We start from the raw sequence: 24,013 nt of genomic DNA, 5'->3' as shown, positions 1-24,013 counted from the left end.
TCGCTAAAATTTAGCGTTGATTTTTGAGATTTTTTTCCAAAGGGTAAAAGATGGAACAAATCATATTGAAAAATTTTAAACTTTGGATGATAACTACTCGCTACTTCATTTTTTCCGAGTTCTGTACGAAATTAAAAAAAGTGATTCTCTTGGGTTTTTGCCTTTGATTTAACTGTAGTTTTGATATAAAATGTGAGAAAAATTTGGTCTGAAAAATTTAAGTAAATCAAATTTTTGACGCTCCCTGTACATAAATGTGCTTGATTTCACCCGAATATATTTTGGTACAAAAATTATGCTTTCTCTTACATTGCACTTTAATTTCAGTGCTTACCCATTTTTGCGTTCACTATCCGCTATGAATTACTTTATTTTACTGTAGGTTCTCATTGTCTTTTCAATTTCAATTTCACTTTCATATTTTGCATTTATGTTTACATTCACATGCGTAATTTTAGAGTTGCATCATAAAGTTTGCTTTACACTCCCCCACATTTTGTTAACCAAAAGGAAAACGCAACTAAAGACAATGAATACAATTTCGCGAAGCATACTTTATGGCGCGCGCCGCATGTACGATAAAACGAAATGCGGGTATTCCTTTAATTGTATTGCTACAACAATGGGTCTACCAACATAAATGTGTATATGACTATGCAATATCTTTCTCTCTCTCTCCCTCCCTGTTTATCAATTTCGTAGCGAAGGTATGCTGTGTTATTAAAAACTGCCAATTTTGTAGCTTAAATTTATCTCCTTTTCAGAGTTTCATTCGTTATAATTCGAACATCTTTTCGTTAAGGTATGGAGTGGAATAATTTTTTCATAATAAATTGTTCTTACATATTTATTAATATTTTCTTAAATTTCGCAGCGCAGTAAATCCTTTAAATTTTTTGTTTGAAAATACTTTGGGATTACGGATGTGCGATAAGATAATTTTATGAAGATTTTTTATGCGGGTTTCATTGAAATTTCATGCCGACTAAAGAAGGGTGTGGTGATTGCAGCAAGTATTTCAAGTATTTATTAGTATATAAAATAACAACGGTCCGCCTTTATTACATATGGTACTTACTTGCTTTCTGTTTTACTTTACATTCGTTACTTTGTTTCATAGCCTTGCGGTAGTATTTAGGTGCGAAAAACCTTAGTTGAATGCAATAAAGTATTCGTAAATTTTTTTATGTTCCTTTAGGTTTCCTTAGTGTTGTTTTAGCGTAGCATTTAAAGAGTTTTTGAGGCTACATATCTGCTCACTTTTTTATCATTTTCACACACGGCGCCCACAATTACATTAAAGCTTCATTAAAGCAGCTCTTAGTGAATAAATTTTCATCAATTTTCTATTAAGATGCAATCTTTAAATCAAAATACTTTTTTGAAATAGAATACACAAGGCGGCATAAATTTGAAAACTTATGCAATTTTTATATAGAAAATTGCAAGTTTGAAGTTTGAGAACTCGCGTTGATTTTTTGCCGCCGTCTTTTGCAGTTTTTTTCATATAACAAATGCAATTTATAAAAAAACTGGTGTTGATTTTTCAAAATTGTTTTTGCAAACGTTGTTGCGAATTTTCTTTTATAATAAATTTAGGTTAACTTGATAACCAGGCAGATGTGAACAGCCACATTGCTAATATTTAAAAAAAAAATTAACAAGTGAACGCTGTTTTGAGCCACTGTATGCCGGAACTTGCATATTTAGCTACTTTCATCTTTGTAAAATTACAACCCAACTGAATACCAAAGAATATTATATTTTGTTCATTAACCAATCGCACAAATGACCAACAAACTATGTGCAGCCTGGCGTATGAGTAACATTTATATGCTTAACTTAATTCATTTTGTTTAACATAAAGTCATTAGAATGCTAGTTAAAATGCCATGTAAATTAAATTGTGTAGAAACTCGGCAAAGCATCTAGAAAAATTTCTAACCGCCAAAATTTAATTATTATTAACTAAAGCAGCATAAAGCCCACACTCAGTTCCCCATAAATCCAAAAAAAAAAAACTCAAGTATTTATGTAATCGAATTCCAACACTTATAAACCAGTTAATATGCGTTCCAGTATTGACTTAACAAATTTTGGCGATATCGTTAAAATGGATAATTAAGTAATCAAATTCAACCCATCTTTGTACACAAATATACATATTTGATATTTTATTACTCACCTACGTTTTCTTAACGCTCTGCGCTTCCTTCTCAACTTTTTATATGTAAATGTGCTCGGCGAAATTGTGTAATCCTCATCGAATTCCATTTCGATTTTGATTAGATTTTGTAAATTTAACTGGCAGTCCTGAAAAATTAAAATAGAATCATATACATACATTTTTTATAAAGAAATTGATAACGAAATTCTTTCTCAATTTTATTAAACATCCACTGCTGTATTTACTTATTTCATTTATTTTGTGGAAGAACATCAAATCGTATTGACTTAAAATCAGTGACATTTATAACTAAAACCGGATAACGTTTAATACTTCATGGCGAAACTCATACTCAATAAATTTCGCAATTTAAAAGCGGATTTTATGCGATTGGAAACTAGTTTTATGTATGTATTTACATTATGGTGGTCCGTAATTGCCTTCCAGTCTCACTCCTAGAACTCGAGAATATCCAATATTATTTTGAAGTTGGTTGACATTTAGTGAGACCGCCGGAACTTTGAAATTACCCATATATCGACGGCTGAGTGGAAGATCGACCTATCTTGGCTCGAAACTGCATACTCAAAAAAAAAACTGAAAAATCTGCAACTTTACCATTTAAAAAATGAGCACTTAAAAGATTTCTTAGTTAACTCTTGACAATAAATTTGAATTAATCGTTCGAAAATCTACAAGAAAAGTAGAAAAAACCAAACTTTTTTATTAGAGCCAGCTAGCCTATTTAATTTTTTTTCGAGTGTTGATTTTTCAACAAAATTTTTTTTGGAGTTTTATATAATGATTATATATTGGCATAGTTTTTTCTTTGGGGGCCATTATGTCAGCTTTCGAACACATATTTTCATCTTACGCCTATCGAGAGATTTACGATTTCTTTCATCGACACTCCAAAATCATACACTGTGCGCCGGCGAGCACCATTAAATATAAACCGATTTCAAAAAAAAAAAAAAAAAACGTTTCTTTTTCCATTTTTAATAATTCTTCGCGGTTCTAATATTTAGATTTGTTATGTTTAATTTTAAGTTTCTCTCAAAAAAATTTTATAATGGGTAAAATTTACAAATCAGAAATTATGAACAACCCTTATAGGTACGCATGTGTGTTTGCTTGTTTCACTCAGCACATGAAGTGTGCAGATAGAGAGCGCAATCGATTTTATGTCAGCATAAAAGCACAAGTGCGCTAAAACAACAAATCAAACAAATGCTGCAACAACAGCAACATCAAAAACAACATTATCGTCGCTAACTAACATAATCGAAGTCAGCCCAACTCCATCCGCAAACCAGAGACCACACAAAAACCAGCTTTGATGATGCTGCTTGTATTGTTGCTGATTTTGCTGATTTATGCGCGAACAAGTATAGATGTGTATAAATCTTTACGAATACAAACTCACCCGCCAACTCGTACATACACATGTACGTAAATATGTAGTTACGCTCATGCATACATAAACTGATAGCCTTTCTATTCACTGTGTGAATTTGTGGCATGACCTCGTCAATTTCTATCTGTGTGTGCATGTGCGTGCGTGCGTACATGTGTGCTTATGTTTGAGGTTGTTGCGTTTATTCAGCGACCTGTACATTATTGCATTTCTAATTTCGCCACACAGCCTTTGAAGTCAGTCTTTTGAAAATGTTGAAATGAAAATCCGATTTCAGCAGAAATAAAGAGCGGTTGGCGGAAGTCAGTAAGGGGAATTGTGGTAATTCAACTAAAGCTAGTGGGTGTCAGTCAATGGTGTGTGCACTACGCGTGAGTGTAGAGTGTTGCATATGTTGTGGGTGTTAGATTAAATTTTAATTATTATTATGCTCCAAATTCGCAGATATTTACTGAAATTTTATTGAGCTAAATATTTTAGCCATTGCGGATGGATTAGTATGGGATAATTATAGAATTTGGTAAATTATGTATTTGGTAAATTATGTAGTTTGATTGATGGCGAAACTTTGTGAAAATTCCACAACTGAATTTTTATGTTAAATTACATGTGTATTTTAATCAAATGAACGTTTAAAACCTCAAACTAAGAATACATAATGTTTTCGATACTTTTAACTGCACATAAATTTTTGGTTATTTGAAAAAGAGACATAAATTTTTGGTGTGTTGCAATCTGTTTATAGAAATTTTTTGGGCTTTTTTCAAAACTGAACATAAATTTTTGGTCTTTTAAAAACTGGACATAAATTTCTGATAACATAAAAAAACGAAAAAATTGTATTTAATTTCAAAACTGGTTACAAATTATCCATCTGAAAAATGTGTAAACATTTTTGTGTCCAAACAGGACATAAATTTCTTATTGAGCATTAATTTTTGGTAATAAAAAATTATTCGTAATTTTTTGGAATTTAAAAAACTGTTTTTTTTTTTAAGTTTTGGCACGTTAATACTGGACGGTAATCTATGGAATTAAGGAAATTATATAATTTTAGTAATTCACAACCAGAACATAATTTTTTGATAATTTAAAACCAAGACGTACATTTTTGGTGTCCGAAAAACTGGTTATAGAATAGCTTTTTGTGAAACTGGACGTATATTTTTGGTTAGTTAAAAAGTGGACATAAATTATATTAACCTAAAACTTGTCAAAAAAAATTAGAAATACATACATTTTTTGCCTTTTAAAAACTGGTAAGACAAGAACATTTTAACTGGACGTATATTTTAGATAATTTAAAATGTGAACATTATTTATTTTTAGGCATTCAAAAAATATTCTTAAGTTTTTTGAAAAGTCAACACAATTTTTTAGATATATTAAAATTGGGAAGAAATTTTTAATTTGGAAAAAGTTCTTAGAAAAATTGTTGGTCATTTAAATAACGGACATATATTTTTGGTAATATGAAAGGCGGACATAAAGTTTAATCACTCAAAACTACGACACACATTTTTGAAGTTTTTCCAGAAAAATATTTGGCCGTTTAAATTTTAACGAAACTATTTGGTTATTTGAAAAGTAATTCAGTTTTAGCTATTCAAAAACAGGACATAAATGTGTAGCCAAACTGGCAATAGAAAAATGTTTGTTCATTTAGAAACTGAACTTATTATTCCGCTCATTTAAAAGGTAAAAATATATTTGTTTTGAAAGTAAAATTAGTATTTTCAAAACTTGTCATCCACTTGTCATGGTCATTTAAAAAGTGGATATAAATTTTAGTCACTCAAATGCCGGACAAAAATTTTTGTTTTTATAAAAACTAGATATAAATGTCTGGTATTGTGAAAATTTTTTGGACATAAATTTTAGTAACACAAATAAATAACTTTTTGATATTTTTAAAAGTGGACATAAATTAAATGTTATCCAAAAACGGAAGATAAATTTTTGTTCAACTAAAGTTTAAATTTTTGGTGTTTCAATAGGCGATGAAAGAAAAGTTTGAAAAGTGACAAATGCAGGTGAATCTTTGATTATATTAAATTTGAGCATAAACTTGTGGTACAACAAAAACTGGTTATATATTTAGTAGGTAGAATTATCCAGAAAATGCATATTAATTTTTTCACTCAAACACTGGATATATGTATAATTGATGCTAAGTGAAAGTAATATTTTGTTTTTGGACAATGAATAAAAAGTATGAACCGTAAGAAGTAGACAACGACTCTTAAATTGTCAAAAGTTTATCGATAATTAGACATATCACTTTTTTCTCCTTTCTGTTCAGTTTTCCTTGTTCAAAGCCTCACTCTTTGTACCCCGTCTTAAGCAGCTTTTTGTTTCTTAAAACAAAAAAATATATATTTTTTTTTCATTATTTGACCCACCTCTAACGTTTTGAAATGCCATCGTATGTCTATCGTCGCTGCTGCGTCTGTATCATCGATGGCATTTGAGCGGCACAGTCGTAATGTTGGCCAGCATTGGCAGCGTTTATTGGTGATTTCGCAACCAGGCTCTATCACTATTGTCTCATCGTTTGTACAATTCGTATTGTATTTTCGGCTGTGATATGCGGCATGTGGGGAAAATGATGTTGAGGGTAGATCTGAAAGTATATAGAGGAAAAGAAAAAATAATAATTTAAGTGCTACGTAATTTTTTGATTCAAGAATATCGGAAATACAAACATAAATATAATTGGCAGGAAATGAATAATCTTTAATAAATATGTGCAGACCCAAAGCCAGGTGTTAAGCTTTCTATCGGTGAAGCTGAACATCTAGTTCTGCAGGATCGACAAGCCGCATAAAACCCAAAATGCACCGGGAACATCATAATAGGAACAGAACTTCGTTAGATATATTGAAAAACAGCCATTAGAAATTGTATGAGGATCGATGAAGATCAAGAGGGTCACCTACATATGAAATGATGTTAATCTTTATATGTAGATCGCCATAAAATTTAGTGCTAAACTACGTACATCGCCATGAAATCAAAAGAAGTATCGGATGACAAGATTGTGACGGGAAAAAAGGCAGAAAAGCCGGCATACATCCCATGCATCATAGAACAGCTCTGATCGGATGAAGTAAGATGGTTAAGAGGTATCACTCACAGCTAAGCTCAGAAGCGGAAAATATCTGTACAGCATAAGGCAAGGTTCTAAAAACATCTGACAACCCTTCACATGCACGTTCAACCCTACAATTATGACATCGGAGGCTTCCTCAGCTTTCAGGCTTACTGAGTGACAGGACGTCTTTTACGCTGACGAATTGATGCCCTTTGTTTGAACGTTTCCGTCTTTTATCATTTCTGCAGAGCGAGGAGCCTACCCCTTTCCCAACGACACCAACGATGACCCTCTCTACCACCTGGCTGAAAGGGGTCGAGCTTCAGTTAGGGCTAAGTTAAGCTATAGTTATTGCTCTGACATCCCAAACATACATAAGTCCGGCTTGTAAAGGTTCCCTCACGACACCAACGACCTCTTCCCTGTCCACGTAAACGCATTTGCTAACTCCGGTCCGAAGCAGTCGAAACAGCATTTTCCTGACACGTTTAGCTCGACGATAACTTTTCTAAGTGTGGTATTAATGAAATAACTCGAAGGGGTGTACACACATAAGGGGTTACACACATACCTTAAGAGTCAGTTGGGTATTGAGTGGAGCGAAAACTATGATTGTGTTTATAAAAAAAAAAATAACTAAAGCTCGAGAGTATAATTTATACCAAGTTCTGAGCGACATCGAAGGCATGTTTTCCTTGCTAAAACTGGGTTTGGACCTAAAAATTGTGTTTTCGTCCATATAAAATCTGTCAAACGAAAACCAGTTTTCTCTGAAAACTACTTAAAAACTCACATTCTGCTCATTCCATTCGGTGTTTTCGATTATTTATCGAAGTGAAAGTCATATTTTATAATCTTTATTACGCCATTTTGGATTTATTGTTAATTGGCTGGCCAAAGTAAAATAAGAACGAAAGTAAACGGTTGCTAATGAAAAGAAAATGAAGGAAAAGTATTTTGGATGTGTTTTTGTGTAGCAAAACTGTAATCAAAAGATGTAGGAAATGTCAACGAAAAAACTAACAACCGGTGGGAACAGCCTTCAGCCCACAATCCCAAAATTCGTTTTCAAAGTGTTTTCGTTGTCGGCCAGAACAAGGTATTAGGAACGTTTCTTGTGAAGTATGACAGTTTTTGCTCTTTACCTCAGTAAGTTAAATACGTAGAGAAAACCAACTTTTATTGAAGTATCTCTCTAAAAAAAGGTATAAGATAAATTCCATTAAACGTTACAAAAGTATGTAAGAAATATGTAGCATAGGTACTTAGCATTAACAATTAACCCAGAGACTACGAAAAGACTAAAACCCCAGAAGTTCCTGTTTACAAATTTTTAAAACATAATTTCAGCAACTCAAAGTCACATTTTTATTCAATTTCTTGCATGAAAGCGTGCTTAGAGAAAATGAAAAATTTAAATAAAATACATGAAAAGACTCATTAAAGTCACTCAGGCTTAACTGCATTGCTTTGGGTACCCTCCTAAATAAGGATTAAAAAAAAACATTAGCTATTTTTAAAATTTAATAAGCCAAGTGCTGCATAAAGCTAGTCAGCGGGCACAAGCATTTATCTAACTATGATGATGATGTTACCTGCCATATAACATAGAAAGCGCGCGTATTTGCCGCATATGCCGTGTGGCAGGCAACATACTACCAGCACAACCTTGACACACTTTTTCGCTGTCCCCAAGGTATACGCGAATAACAAATCTAGATTTAACTTTGTATAATCGCTACCGTTGCTTTTTTGGTTATTTTAATATTAGCACAAAATGTTGCTCGTCTTTTACAAGTAGTAAGCATAGTAGTAGTAGTAGTAGTAGTAGTAAAAGTAGTAGCACCACTGCTAGTTGTTGTTTTTATTGTTGTGCTGCTAATTCCCTTTATGACCGTTTTACATGGATGCTGTTGAAAATGCTTTGGGCGTCCCATAGATATACTTACATATGTACCTACATATACGTGTATGCTTTTCGGTGGGTAAGTAGCCAATTCATTTTATACAAAATGCAATTTCGCTGCAATTTTATCTGTCCGCTTGCTTTTTTATGTGAAAGTGAGGGTCGTTGTGCCAGTTGGCTTATTATCTCTGCATGGAAATTTCACTTTATATAATCGTGAAATGCGTAAAATTTTGCTCAAAATGCTATATCTCTCTACTGCTATGTCTTCACTACAAAGAAATTTTTATAATACATAATATGGCTTTAAGATGTTATCTCTAGTAGGGTTGAAAAGAACTAGAACTCGAGGTCACACCATCGCTCACTTTCATTTAAGAAAATTAAAAAGAATTTTTGTGAATGTTAATTTGATTCACTTCTACTCACTAAAACTTTAAAGCTTCTTTTACAAAATTCTTAAAATGATGCCAGGCGCTAAATCCTGTTTACCGGAAATATCAAGAAAGAGGGCCGAAGCACTCCCACACCTTACAGGCACGAAGTAAGAATTGATGATGGTCTTCATGAAGCGCTTACAAGTTTGTTGTTGCGAAGAGGTACCGTGATTAGTGTGGCGACTCTCCGCATGTTGGGAACATCTGCGTTCACTCTGCTAAGGGCGCGAACAGAGTGGCCGCTTGTCGCCGAGCCGAGCCGACTGACGCTTATTGCGAGAACCAATGCGAGAAAACTGGTACTATACAAATTAGTACAAATAAGCGCGAACAGGTCATAGTGGGCGCCGAGCTGGTCAGAGCGCAAAGCTGATTGAATGCGAGAAAACAGTTCCAAAGCGTATTTCAGCGCCGAAAACATTGTTTATTCTGCGAAAAGCTAGTTTCGAACGCACAGCAACATGCAAAAAATTTTTTTTCTCTTTTTGTCTATTGCATTTCGTTTATCATTTATTGGATGTTTTCCAAATGAATTTTTATTGATAAAATACTTTAAAACAGTAGCCGAAGCTAAATACTCATCATCTGACGAATCCATATCTTTTCACTTCAATTTCACAAACACGAATGAACAACAAACCCAAATGCATACAAACATACATAAAACACAAATAATAGATAAAATATCAGCGCTGATTCTCGCATCCACTATGCACACTCAAACTTGTTTCTCGCATGAACAAGTTCTCGCAATAAGCGTCAGTCGGCTCGGCTCGGCAACAAGCGGCCACTCTGTTCGCACCCTTAGGTAAGAGTTAAGCCTTCTGCAATATCCGGAGAGAAGTTGGGCTTTTGTGGTGCGAGTGTTCCGAGGCAGATGAGGCTCGGGTGGTTGCGTACCCAAAACGGATTTAGAGGTCGGAAGTCAATGTAGATTGAGATCGACTCCCAGTGAATGCCGATTATGGCCTGTCGGTATGCTGCCGGGTTCAGTGGTTGTTTTATGAACCTTTGGACTTCATCCGTCAGTTCGTATAGATGCCTCCTGACGTGTCTTGGCGTCTTGTCAGAAAAGTCTCAAAACTCTGAGTTTTAACCCTCATTATGATCTCAAAGGAGAGTCAGAAAGGAAGTATGCGCTAATACAAGTCCAAATTAGGAGTCATATTAGAGTCTGAAATGTGAAGCTTTTCTGAGCATTGTAAACAAATCTATACTAACATAACGTGCTCCGATATTTCCTCCTCTTCAAGACAAAGACCGCTAACCATCTCGGTAGAGAGGCCAATACGTTGCATGTGAGAACGCAGGAAGTTATTATAGGTTAGATAACTAGTAACTAGTTACTAGATATTGATAATATTCAAAAGATTTATGTCTTTCTTAGCAAAAGAATATCAAAAAATCCTAGCTTGTCTATAGTCATATACCGCTTCCCAGTCTTACAGGAACAGACTATGAGCTTTTCCTAGGTGAACTTGCGACCTCGTTACCACTACAATGTACAAATAATCTCTTAGTTTTTGGAACTTTGCCCTCAACCACATCGTGGACGGACGGGAAAGGAAAAGTTGCCTCTGCTGGCAATGCAAGGTAAGGTTGGGTTGGACGGCAGTCCTAAGTATGACTCATTTAGACTCAGGGTCCTTTGTGATAACGCATAAGGTTTTTCATTATCACCGTACCCATGTAAACCACTTGGTTCTTAGCAGAAACGTGCTTAGGCTTCAAACGTTCGCCGCTTTGCGATAATCGAGATCGTTGAAGAAATGGCTCCCAAGGGTTTTTGCTCTACGTTTTGATAGAGCAAAGCAATGGCAGGGAATATGTAGGATGGTTTCCTTTTCATCTTCATCCATGCAGCTTCTGCAGTAGTCATTCCAGGGTGCGCCCAGTCTAGCTGCATGTAATCCAAGCAGATAATGTCCGGTGCGAACTCCAGTTACTATGCGAATATACTGCCTCCTTAGATTAAGTAGAGGCTTGGTGCGTTGGGTATCTATGGCTGGCCAGAGTGTTTTGGCAATGCAACGGGTCGGTTCCATCGTCATCTTTCATTGGAAACTTCTATGCATTTTTCATACAGTAGAAGTTTGCATGTTTGAATAGGCATGCCGAGAGTATATATCTCTATCAGGCAATGTCGTTCCATGATGCACGAGTTCGTCAGCCTTGTAGTTGTCCCTGAATGTCGCAATGGGCACAATGGACAGGTACCTAGACAACATGTGTGCTGAACGACTCAGCCATCTCGTTGAGAGATCTGCAGGCATTGCTCAACTACTTTTGAAGTCCGCGACATATTTCCAAGAGATTTAATTACCACCTAGCTATCAGTGAAAATGTAAATAACATGAGTAGGAATCATATCACACTGTACCAGTGCTACGGTATTTGAGATAGCTATCAGTTCTTGAGGGAAGAAGGGTCGCGAACTTGGTTTTGGAAGTGCGTGTGGGTGGGATGTAGTCGGCTGAAATACTTATTACTAAAAAAAGTTTTTGAGTCACGGAATGGTCTTCTAAAGATTGATCACCCATTAACCCTGGTAAAGTGGAGCTCATCTCATTAAAAACAGGATAGAGTGTGAGATGTTTAGCTCTCCACAAACGATATCGTACTTTCCATGCCTTTTGATAGTGTCGACTACTTGATCGTTATGCCAGAAAATAAGCTGACGCAGAGGCTTAATTTTGGCAAACGACTCAAAAAATTATAGTTATGATTTTCTTCCCATTTTCGTTGTTGGTGTTTCTGACGGGGTATGTATCGAAGCACAAAATTACACTGAAGATGTCGCAATGCCGAAACCGGGTTTCTTTCTAAACCAAATTTGACAGGGGACGACGGAGAATTGTTGAAGAAGCGCGACTGGCAAGGGGTAGAAACTTTCGTCACTATTGATGTTATGTGAAGTTATTGTCTGACGGACCTCGATAAAAAAGGTCACAACGGATATCTAAAACAAGTACACCGTATCTGCATATTTGTTTTAAAGTGCACTTCTTTGCTTTAAATACGGCAATATTGTAAGAAGCTTTGACACGGAGCATGCCAAGGCTTGATGTGATGCTGGATGCTATGAATGGAGTGAGTTTGTTTAGAGGCCATAAGAACCAGGCCAGAAGACCATATGTTTATTAATAGTGCAGTTGAAGCTGTCAGCTGAATATAAAATTTCCTCACTTTCAATTTTGAGCACAGCGGCATTGTAGGAAATTTTATGGATGAGGAATGGACATAGCAACGCACCCTCTTGTTTGGTTTGCGGGCTGGTCATTGATGAATGGGCTTAGAGTTCGATTAGTGTGCGCTGAGCGAAAGTTTTAATTAGCTAAGTGCTAAAATCCTTTCTGCCGGTGGTAGACCAGCGATAGTAAAAAAAGCGGACCAAGAATTAACTGTCAACTCTGACAAGAGTCTGCAATATCCAATACTCTATGGGAGCACATACAGTAAGACTAGATTTAATTTAAGAGAATATGGAATGATACTATCAAAGGACTTTCTTCATGGGTGTACTACTATCATCAGCATGTCTTAAAACTCCCTGAGTAACTGTATTTTTTTCATCTCTTCACAATAGCGCTTAGAGCTTATGTAAATTATAGTTCATTGTTTCCATTTTATTGCCTAAATTTGCCTTAAGCGCACTAAAGCACAGCGCTATGCATTTCTGCGCAATCACCAAAAAAAAAATAGGCAAAGCAAAAGCACAGAATAGCTGAGATAGCAATAAGCGGTGACCCGAAAATGTAACAAAAGTGCGCAAAAACGGAAACATTCTGAAATAGTGATAATAAGGAAAATACGTAGGGAAAGGATACTTTAGGAAAAAAATGCGTATAATAGAGGAAAATGCTGTGAACAGTCCCAGAGCGAATATTACATCTAAGCACTCTACAACTAACCCTTCTTTAATTTTGAATGAAGTTTTATAGCTTGCCTCGAAAAAAATACCAAAATTCTAAGTTAAGGATAACAAAATGGAGTTATTTGTGTTCATACATACATACATACGGGTATGTGGGGTACTCAATAGCATATGCATGGTACCTATAAGTGAACAAACGTCCGCACACATGCACAGACATAATGCCGTTTAAAATTGTCAACGTTTATGGATATGGGAAACTAAATAATAACAATGAGAGGTGAACATATGACCACTACTGGAAAAAAGGGACAAAACAATTTAGTTGAATGATGCGCTGCGCAGAAAGGCTGCTTTTATTTGGAAATGTAAAAATAAATAAACAAAAGGCAAAAAGAAAAAGAAAACGTAATTTATTTGGCAGAAAGAGTTGGGTTGGCTGAAAACGGTCATGATGAGCGCTTATATTCTTTTGGTTAAAAAAAGAATGAGAAACTAAATATTGCATACTTGTGGGCGTTTTGGACAGTTTTGAGCGAACCCAGACAATTTGATTTTAAGTGATGCATTGGGCGTATCGTTAGCCGATTTAAACGGTTGTGGCTGGGTGGTTTATGCTTGGGGGCACATATGTTTTATAGCGAATGAGACCGCAAGAGCATATGGAGAGCTTGAGCGTATGAACACATATGTATCTATGTACATTGTACATATATACATAGACATTTTTGGAAAAAAATGAACAAAACAGAGGAGAAGAAATTACATATAGTTGGTAAAAGGAAAGGAAAATAAAATTAAAAGCAAAAAATGGGGATAAACATAACTGTGTAGGATTAAATTTATTTATGTGAATTTTGAGGCTGCCTTTTATACATACTCGTGCATACACTGTCGCAAGTGCAGACAATTTGTGCAGTAAAAATATTTAATCAAAGAAAGGATGAATTATTACTATAAAAATGTCACCGCAGCTGTGGTGTAGTGGTTAGCAGTGTGCGCTACCATTCCGCAGGGCCTGGGTTCGAGCCCAGCTTCCGACCAACATCAGTAAATAAATCAGAAAAAAAGTTTTTCTAATCAGAAAAAAGTGTTTCTACCTCTCGGTAGGCAATGGCAAACCTCTGCAATGAAAAACAGCCCTTCATAAATATACAATCGCCGTTCAGATTAGACATAAAACTGTTGGACACTGCCCTTTGTCTGACAACATCAAGGCGCACACCACAAATCCGAAAAGAAGCTCGGCCAAACAGTAACATATTGTGTAAGCGGCTATCTATTGAATATTATGTAACTGCTCCGCTTATGCATAAACATATGTATCTATGTACATTTGGGCGGTAAAAAATAAGAAAATACGGAATTTTGATACTCTCAACCCCTAGAATTAGAATTCTATATCGAAAAAAAATTATACATAAAAATGTGTAGAGGTCACTAAAAGCGCTCAAAGCTTTCCATGTATTTTATTTGAAAGAAAAACAATGTTTCGTAGAAATAGTAAAGAACTCTAGAAAATCTATATTTTTCTATCGGAAAACTCTGTTTCTCTTTAGGAGACTTCCAATAATAATATTAACCCTTCGTCTGACACATGAGCCCAGCCAAGCCTTTTCTATTTTCAAATTATAAAAAAGGGCACTTTAAATATAGCTAGAGGCTTGAAGTTTCAGGTAGCTTACTAAAGTTTAGTGAACTACAAATATGTAAAAAATCATGTCGGTATCATATATATAAAGCTAGATATATAGATATGTTGATTAATACATCACATTCGTAATACATAGGTCTGGCTGGACCCACATATATTCCTATTTAATTTTTACCTAAAATGAAGGAATGCAACCGTTTTTCAAAGTTTTCTTTTGAATTTTTTGAATTACATATCATGGCAAGAGATGATTTGCATTTTTACCTAAAATGAAGGAATGCAATGGAATATGACCCCATTATAATTTTACTCGCCTCCAAAGCTCTTCCATGTTACTCGGAGCTCGTTTGTGCTATGTTAATCCTCTCTTGACCACAGGGGATCAAATTTTCGATGGCTGCCCACTGAATTACGTGAAAATTTTGCTCAAGCAACCGGCGGTGTCGAATATTTTCAGAATCCTTTGGTTCTCCGTCCTGCTGGCAAACAACTTATTCCGCAGGATTTGCGCTTTTGTCTACAAAGTCCGGCAAATTTGTTTGGAGGATATGTTCATTATACCTTTTATATTAACCCATGGCACCAAATGCCAGCAAGTAAAACATCCCAAGCCACTGAAATTTTGTAAAAGTCACGACAATTGGAGCTTTTGGACTGAAAAGGGGTAATATGGTCCGATGGAACGAAAATTAATTGTTTCCAAAGCGATAAAAAAATAATATTTTTGGGAACGACCTCATCAACATCTACAAAAACACCATGCCAAGAAAAACGTCTAACATGGTGGCCAGCACAAATCCCAGATCTCAAAGCTATCGAAAAATTGAGCGCTATGGTCAAGAGAGGATTAGCATAGCACAACCGAGCTCCAGTAATATGGAAGAGCTTTGGAGGCGAGTGAAATTATAATGAGGTAATATTCCAAGCGAAATCATAGAAAAATCAGTAGAGAACATTCCCAGACGTATGAAAATCGCTATTAAAAGCAAAGGAGTCTCCACAATCCTCTTGATATATACCTCCAAAAATCTCAAAACAGAAAAGTTCAAAACTGAGTGAAGAGAGTTGCCTAGCGTTTTTGCTGTGAATCACTTGTTAATTTTTCTGTATGCTAGGCTTTATACCTTAGATAATAAGGACAAACTGTTGAAAATTTCAAAGCAATCGGCTTATTATTAAAAAAGTTATGCTACTGTAAGTAATAAAATGTCGAACATGCACTCGGTTTTGATCACGAGTGTATTTAAATGATAAAATAAAAAAGAAAGCCCTTAAATTAAGTAATTATTTGAATAACATACAATAAATAAGTTTAACTGAACAAATGTTGCACATAGTTTCTATATAAATGTATACAATTTGTATGTGGATCCTGCCAGACTCATGCGTACCGAATGTGCCAATCGAAACATGTGTCTGACGGAGAGTTAATTTATTATTATTTTACTAAACCGTTTTGAATACTAACTATTTTTTATACATAGGTCCCCCCAAAAACCCATAAATATCGAACGAAAAATATTTGCTTTCAAGAATTCTTTACCATTTCTACGAAACGTTGTTTTACCCCAAACATAGAAAACTTTGAACGCTTTGGGCGACCTCTAAATATTGTTTGATCTCGAAACAAAAAAATCGAGGTATAATATTTTGCATTATAAAAGAATTCTAGCGGGTCAGAGCATTAACCTTTATGTCAACAGCAATACCCGGTTATGTTTTGCGTTTTGAAATTGCTATATCTTAGAAATTATAAATCGGATTAACTTGAAATCTTAATCAGAAGTGATTAAGGTAAAAAATAGATGGAACAAGTAATTTTTAGCAAAAAAAAACCGACTTCAACTCCCATATAAAAAAAAAATATATATATATATCTCATGATCCACTGATCGGATCTCAACCAGTTTAGTATGGGACCACCTCTGAGACACTACCTTTCCGATGCAAAAAGAATTATCGAAATCGGTTGACGTGGTCCAAAGTTATGCGGTAACATACATAAAAAAAAAAAAAAAAAAAAAAAAAAATATTCCGACGAACTGATAACCTCTTCCTTTTTTGGAAGTCGGTTAAAAACTAAAAGAAAATGGCGGACAATTCTGAAAGAAAAGTGTCGAAAATATCGTATGTCTTAGAAACACTTTTTGGTTTTTCAAACACTAAGAAAGTAATATGATTTTTCCAAATAGAGTCGTTTTTGGGTTTTCCATGTTAACGAATTAAAAATTTGGACATACAAATTATTTTTTAAACAAATTTAAAATATTTTTTTTTTTTTTATCAGGCCAGTGTTAAGAATTTCATTCGGATCATTGGTGAAATTAGTTTGAACGATTGTAATATTACAACCGGCCATCGAGGGAGCGCCCTTCCATACTTGCCGTCCGTAATGCGGTGATGAGTTTGTGTCAATGCTTCGGAACGGAGAGGAGCAAGGAGCTAAGCAGCAAAGAATTTTAGCTAGAGCAGAGCTGGAGAAAAAAGCTAAACAAATTCAGCTCCTTGAACACAAAAAATCTTGTAAAATTAATTTCAATTCTTTTTATTTTAATTGGCAATAGTGTTCATTGCACAGTGGCCTCCAGCCAGGGATGAGATATGGCGTTTTCGTACAAATTTTGAAGTAGAGCGTTCTTGAGTCATTTTCTGAGTTGGGGCGTTTTTATACCGTTCTATTCAGCCGTCGAAATACTCTATTTTTGATACCATTTCACTTCTCTGAATAATTTTATTTTTTTTTCGTTATTTCCCTCGAATTTTCAGTACATGTTTCACGAGTGCGCTGTATAAACAATGCAGAATAAAGCTGATGATGGTTTTAAAGGCACCATTCGAAACTTCATTCGAGACAACTGTTTTTGTTCAAATCGGCTGACTCATATTGCGTACTATGATTGTACGACACCCATATATCGAAAAATTTTTATTTTTTTTAACTTTGTTAAAAAATTAAAAAAAAAATCAAAAAATTTTGTGTGTCAAATTTTCACACTTTTACTCAGAATACCGTTGATTTTTGGCAGTTATTTTGTTCACGGCGTTCTGAATTTTTCTCCGTATAAAAAATCGCCGAAAATACTACGTAAGGGGGAAAATTGCCAAAAATTTTGTAGCCACTTGATGTATTTGATTTTCTGTGTTTCTTAGGAAAAAATACTTATTGACAAAATTTTTCTGTAAATTATTGCAGAAGTCTAGACAATTAATGACATTTTTCATTGGCCTCTCAATCACTAAGAAAGAGCCAATTCATAGCAATAAAATTAATTCACCGGAAAGACGATTAGTTTCTTTACATACGAATAAGCTATATGCATCTATGTACTTATGAATGTATATATTTGTGTATGACACTACCATAGCCCGAGAGTAAGCAGTTCAAGTGAAGCAAATGAGACAGAGCGCAATGAGAAAAAACGTCGCAAACGTAGTGGATTCACTGAAGCAAAGAAATGCATTTTTCTATAGTTAGAAAAGGAATAAGACTAAATCATATCAATTTATTAACGTCGAGTAAAAAGCTTCGCTTCTCTTCAATTTTTACAAATAAAAATCAACACAAAAAAACTTTATACCTAAAAGTAGAAGAAAAACTATACCTACAACCAATTTAGCCATTTCCACCACTTAGAGCAGACACTTTAGTGTAATCCATTCCTTTTATCTTTACCATTTATTGAATTTGCCAGTTTTGATTAAATTTACCAGCCTTTTGATTGGGTCAGCATATGCTGCTGGCGTAGAAAATGGAAAGCAAATGTTAGATGTGCCAAAAATCCTTTCATGCCGTCATTGGCTTATGTCAGCATTTTAGACCTAGTCTCCAAAAAGGCACTTCAAACATGTTAGGTGCCCTTACAGAGGCGTAAAAGTAATTCAATAAAATAAAAGGCAAATTCTGTTTTGTATGGGTGGTTGGCTTTAAAGTTAAAATTTTAAATGAAAAGGAAATGGAAATGATATGTGATTTTGGTTGTGCGGTACGATAGCTCAGTAGTTTTGTCTCTTTATAAGTTTTAAATGTATAATATGAAAAATTAAAGTCGCTGAGTTACAATTTATTGAAAAATTTAAGGGAATGGTATTTTTAAAATAAATCCATTTAGCTAATCAGGTGCTACTTATTTACGAATTTACCTAAAAATAAGTTTTTTTTTATAGAAATCTTAAAGGATAAATACTCTTTATGATTCTTCTGCTCTTAAAGTAACTTGAACTAGAGAAAAGTTTCTTGTCCTTTTTCAGGTTGGTCTCGATTACCTTTAAAGTTGCATAATAATTTAGTAAAGTAATTTTAAAGCGACCAGACCGATCAGTTGGAGAGGAATAAAATTATAGGGATATATTTAAGAAGTGACTTACCTATCGTATTTTTCTGTTCAAAAATTCGAATGAGAAACTTACTAAGTAATTGACAAAGCAATGGAATTCATTCGAATAGTTTCTAAAATTTTCAGTACCTTTCCTAACTCCTCCCGGTGCACGTTTCCATGCCTACTTTTGCAAATGACCAAGCTTTCACAAACAACTATTTTTGCTAACCTAAATAAAGGCAACTATCTATGTATTTCCTTTTTAGTTAATACCCTATTAAAGAAAGCTTGATATGCACATTTCGCTATCGATATACTTGGCTTAATCGTTTGTCGCTAACAGTTTGGGACTATACGACTGCACGGCGTATGAGCAACGTCGGATGTAAAAAAATATGAACATCTACCCATTATAGATATTTGAAAATACATACCTTATAGACTATAGTCGACCTATTTAAATACAATAGAATTTTTTGTTAAGAAATATTTAAACAAAAGTTAAAGGTTTCCGGAATTTCTAAAGAAATTTGGAAAAAAATGGTTTTAGCGGAGGTCACACAGCCTATTTCGACAGAATCATATTGAACAGTGGAAAGCTAACTTCTTATACAGAGGTCAAAATACCATTCATAACTACCGGTTCCGATTCAAGTGTTAGAAGTCCCCTTTCGGAGAGCTATTTAACCAACTGCCAGCATTTATAGCAAATCAAAAGCCACAGGCTGGAACCATTACAATATATTTCTGCGGGTCTCTTCAAAAAGGTTCAATTAATCGATCCTAAACTTACCTTTTCAATTCAGCGATTGTGAACTCCGGTTAAGGATCCCCTTTAATAGTCAGTGAACTTAACTATAAAGGCTCCATGGCGGAACAAAAATTTGTGTAAACATTTTTACAGAGCTACATATATATCATAAGTAAAGAACTTGCTTTTACACAGGAATAAAAAGGTTTTTGCAGTAATTGCCGAAATCCGCCAAGTATTGCAAGTGCGCATACGAATGAATAAGGCATTAAGTCTCCACGGACATCTGCCATATAATGTTTTGTGCGGATCGCATAACGTATCTATATATATCTTACTTTCAAAGTATTTGATACAGAAATCATCATACCAGCTTATCCCCAAAAGGGACATCTCATCCAATGCCCAGGAATTTGACCAAAATTTCCCCACGGAGAAAAAGCTGATAAACTTTTAACATAAAACGATACTATTTCCTTTTGATTTTACGGTACTTGTTTACCCCCACCGTTGACTACATATTTTGATTAGCTATGAAAAAAGTTTCTTAATGCATTTAAATGTCCATAATTTTGAAATGTTTTAAATAAAAGTCGTATTGTTTGTAAGAAGGAGATATAAATGAAAAATCATAAGAAACGTATTTATTTAAGCGCTTTGATCTCCAGTTCAATTTCAATTAAATTTTGTTAGAATACCCTAAAGCAAATTATATATACATACGACGAAATAAGCCAGTTAAAAAAAAGTATGGAAATATTGATAGAATGGATAGACGACAGGAACGATATGAATGACTAATTCAAAACAAACTTCTGCGGCAAAAAAACGAGCTGCGAATCAATTGACCACTTCACATTGAACCAGTCGAAGAGGCAGTGAAGCAAAAACTCGTCACTCTCGGAAAACTTGAACGCGCCGCTAAAATCAATATATATATAGATGATTGAATTTTTGCGAGCGCGCAAAAGTAGGTAAGCTTTAAGAGTTTGCATTTAGAAGCAAATATTTACTCTTCTCGTATGTGTTACCTACACATAGCTTAATGTGTGCAAGTTTCCAACTCGAAGCAATTGCGCAGCATTAAACTTCAGTTCTTTTCATCAAAGCTGCCAATCAATTCACACGCACGAAAGAACAACAAAAACTAATATGAAACATACTCACAAGCAAGTTGTAGAAAGTTGTTAGCAGTAGACCGTGATGGAGAATTCAAGGGGATTATGTCAACGCGATACATGGATATTCGATGACAACCACGACTACGATGAGTGAGTTAGGCAAACTCGCTAGCGACGTAGAGCGGCGTACATGTAAACAAAACACACACACACATATAAGAGGATATGCTTTTATGCATAGGGATATGGGCCCAGTTAATGAAACTGCTGCACATACGAACTGAAATGTAACCTGCATACCTGGGTTTATGCATATACATTAGGATGGGTCAAAATGATGGGTCTAAAATTGAAACCTAACCCGCGCCGGGGGGCATAAAGATTTCAGTCTCGGCGGGAACTAGGTTTTTATTTTAGACCCATAGTTTCTTGCGGACGTTTTCTTAGAATTCCACGTAGGATTAGTTTTTCTATACGCTTTTTGACCTAAAAATTTACCACCCTAATATACATACTTACATATACATTTACATTTGTAAGTATAGATCTATATAAGTAAGAGTTGCACTTGAGTGGCACAAGTGGCCTTTTGCTGATGTGTGTGAAGGTTTTATGCGAGGCAGCTAGTCGTCAGTGTAGAAAACCACTTAGCAAAGAGCGTACTAGAAGCTAGGTGAACTCTTATACGCGGCTGTTTGAATGCACATATGTGCATATATATCTGCACTTAGTTAGTTAGTAAATATGTCGTATGAACACAGCGTGAAGGACATGGGTAAGATTAATAAAAGCAAAGCATCCTTTGCACCCACATGCGCACGAATTAATTGAGTGGTCTCATGTTACCTAGAGGAAAGTATATGTGTATGTACATTAGGGCGGGTATTTTTTTTTCTTACTATGCGCGTATAGCATAGGAAGACTCTAGGTGTAATTTTAATCAAACTTGCCGAAGAAACCATGGGTCTAAAATTAATTTGGAGTTTGCCAAATTGTGAAAATGGGTTTCGAAGAAAATGTGAAAATTTTCACTGTTGCGGCCTCTGGTGGAAGTTTTCAGAAAAAGATAAGTGAACAAGTGGATTTTACATACCAAAAAATCCCTTATAGCATGTCTTAATATAAAATTTAGCATTTCCTTACGACACTACAGCAAAATGCTAAGAAACTCATTTTAGCAATTTGGCTAACCCCAAATTGATTTGAAACCCATCGTTTCTTCGGAAAATTTGCTTAGAATTACATGTAGAATCCTTCTGTGGTATACGCGCATAGTCGAAATACAAATTGACCCGCCCTAATGTACATACTTACATATTAATAAACGACGTATATATATTGCATGGAACTACATATGTGATACTTGCGGGAATCCCTTGTGGTATCTAATGTGCTCATACACATGCCACTAACTAAGTACATGTGTATTACTTGTCAGCTGTGAGAGATGCTGGCGCATAGCAAATGCGACCAGCGGAAACATGTGACCACAGATAATGTACAAGCGTGTAAACAACGGCGAACGTAGGTAGGAGTTGAGGTAAATGAGTCTTCGATTGATTAGAGACATTTTCCTTACGCATTCTGATGGATTGAAATACTTGTACAGGATTCGTGATACTTGTAGTAAGTGAACGAAGAAGTTTAATATTGGGGAGAGGGGTAAGAAGTTGGCAGTTACGTAATTTACTTAGTTTTCTGTAGGAGGCACCTGCGTTATACAATGATGGCTTTGATTTTTCAAAGTTATTTTCTGACGCTCATAGAAAACTTTGTTTGTTAGCCATTGAAGCTTGTACCCATTTGTAAGGTAGGTATTTCAAGCCGCTTCGATTCTGGTACTTAATGCCGTTTTTAATGTAGCCCTTTACAAAATATCACGTAAAACTACTGCTACTTTCGGTTAAAACTTTCTCTTAAGCTAAGGCCTCAAAATCTTGGCATGGCCTTAAGCTACCCTGAGAAACTGTATGCGTGTAAGCCCAGCAGCCAGCTTAACTTCTTTCTCAGCTTACGTCACTTTTTCTCAGTAGTTGGACAGTTACCGTTGTAAGAATTTAGGTGTAATCCCAGAGAGTAAGCTTTTATGGAACATAGAAAAAAGGCATCCAAAGTTTTGACGCATTCTACCTACTTCAAGAACTCTCGCTGTATGAAATCGGGGAGCTTTCCTTGCACCACCTAGGGCTGCTCTGGTAAATGTATCATCGCATGAAATCTTTATACACGGAGAGGTTTATAAAGCTGCTGATATGATGCAACGTAGGGTGAGGCGGAAATTGCAATAGGCAGGGATTTTTATAGTAATGCCCCTTCATGGCCACGCCATAGAACACCAACAATGTTTTTGCGTAAAACGTAATGTTGAGTTTACTAAACCTGAGTTATGGCTTTTCAAGACAAAAATTTTCAGGAAGACCAGGTATTCCTTGGTTCGAAGCCAGTTATAGCACACTGCCCTTCAGCCATGGAAGCCATTATCATAAAATGTGTGAATATTTCGCTCAGAAATGACTAAAAAGCTTCGACGTGCTGGGAAAAACTTATATCAACAGAAAACTTTAAAAATCTATTTAGACATGCGCTCATATTTGCTTTCATTGAACAGATGGTACTACAGAAATTTTGGTGTATAGCTGAATGATTACTTCTCGTTATAAAAGCACCTGAATGAGATCGGTAAACATGACAACACCATTAGCCCGACCTGTCTTGAGGAGGATGATCGGAGCTCATTTTGTGCTTTTGTCCCGCTTTTCCAAAAATTAAGTATTTATAAGACTGTTTAATAAATAATGGGGTCATTCCATGTGAATGTGGAAAACGACATAAAATTTAAAATGCCTTAGTTATAAGTAGTAACCACATTACACTTTTTACATTTCATTAATTTGTTAAAAAATATTAAAAAAATAAAAAAGCTGCCATTTTTGTTTAAGGAAATTTTTATTTCATACGTAATTACTTTACACCAGTTCTAAGGACCTGTCCCATTAGTCGCTTAGGAATTGTATGGTATTTTTATAAAAGAGTTTTATATAATAGTTATTTCTCTAAGTTAAAAAATATGCCTTACTGTTGCATAAGTTTCGAAGACATATTGATGTAATAATTCTCATTTGATCACATTATGGAATCAAATGTTAAAAATTTCAGTTAAACATCATAAGCGGCGTTATTGACTTCCTGTTATAAGCATGGCGTCGATAACGTCAATAACGATGTGTAACTAGGGGTAAGTGTTAGCTAGACATGGTGCAAATGGATCTTAATACG

General features: G+C 35.1%; 1 protein-coding gene across 1 annotated transcript in view; it reads right to left on the bottom strand.

Moving 5' to 3' along the window:
* LOC118739480 (cysteine-rich motor neuron 1 protein-like) overlaps positions 1-24,013 on the bottom strand; it is an 88,390-nt gene that overhangs the window by 28,338 nt on the left and 36,039 nt on the right. Inside the window, exons 4-5 of the mRNA XM_036470838.1 lie at positions 5,987-6,207; positions 2,186-2,313 (exon numbers count right to left, since the gene is read on the bottom strand). Coding sequence (XP_036326731.1) covers positions 2,186-2,313; positions 5,987-6,207 — 349 coding nt within the window. The remainder of the gene's footprint in view (positions 1-2,185; positions 2,314-5,986; positions 6,208-24,013) is intronic.

The sequence above is a fragment of the Rhagoletis pomonella genome, unplaced genomic scaffold, assembly GCF_013731165.1.
Source record: "Rhagoletis pomonella isolate Grant_MI unplaced genomic scaffold, Rhpom_1.0 Rhpom_scaffold_00005, whole genome shotgun sequence".
Taxonomy (NCBI): Eukaryota; Metazoa; Arthropoda; class Insecta; order Diptera; family Tephritidae; genus Rhagoletis; species Rhagoletis pomonella.
Note: the sequence above shows the minus strand (reverse complement) of the source record. Positions and strands in the feature narration are given on the sequence as shown.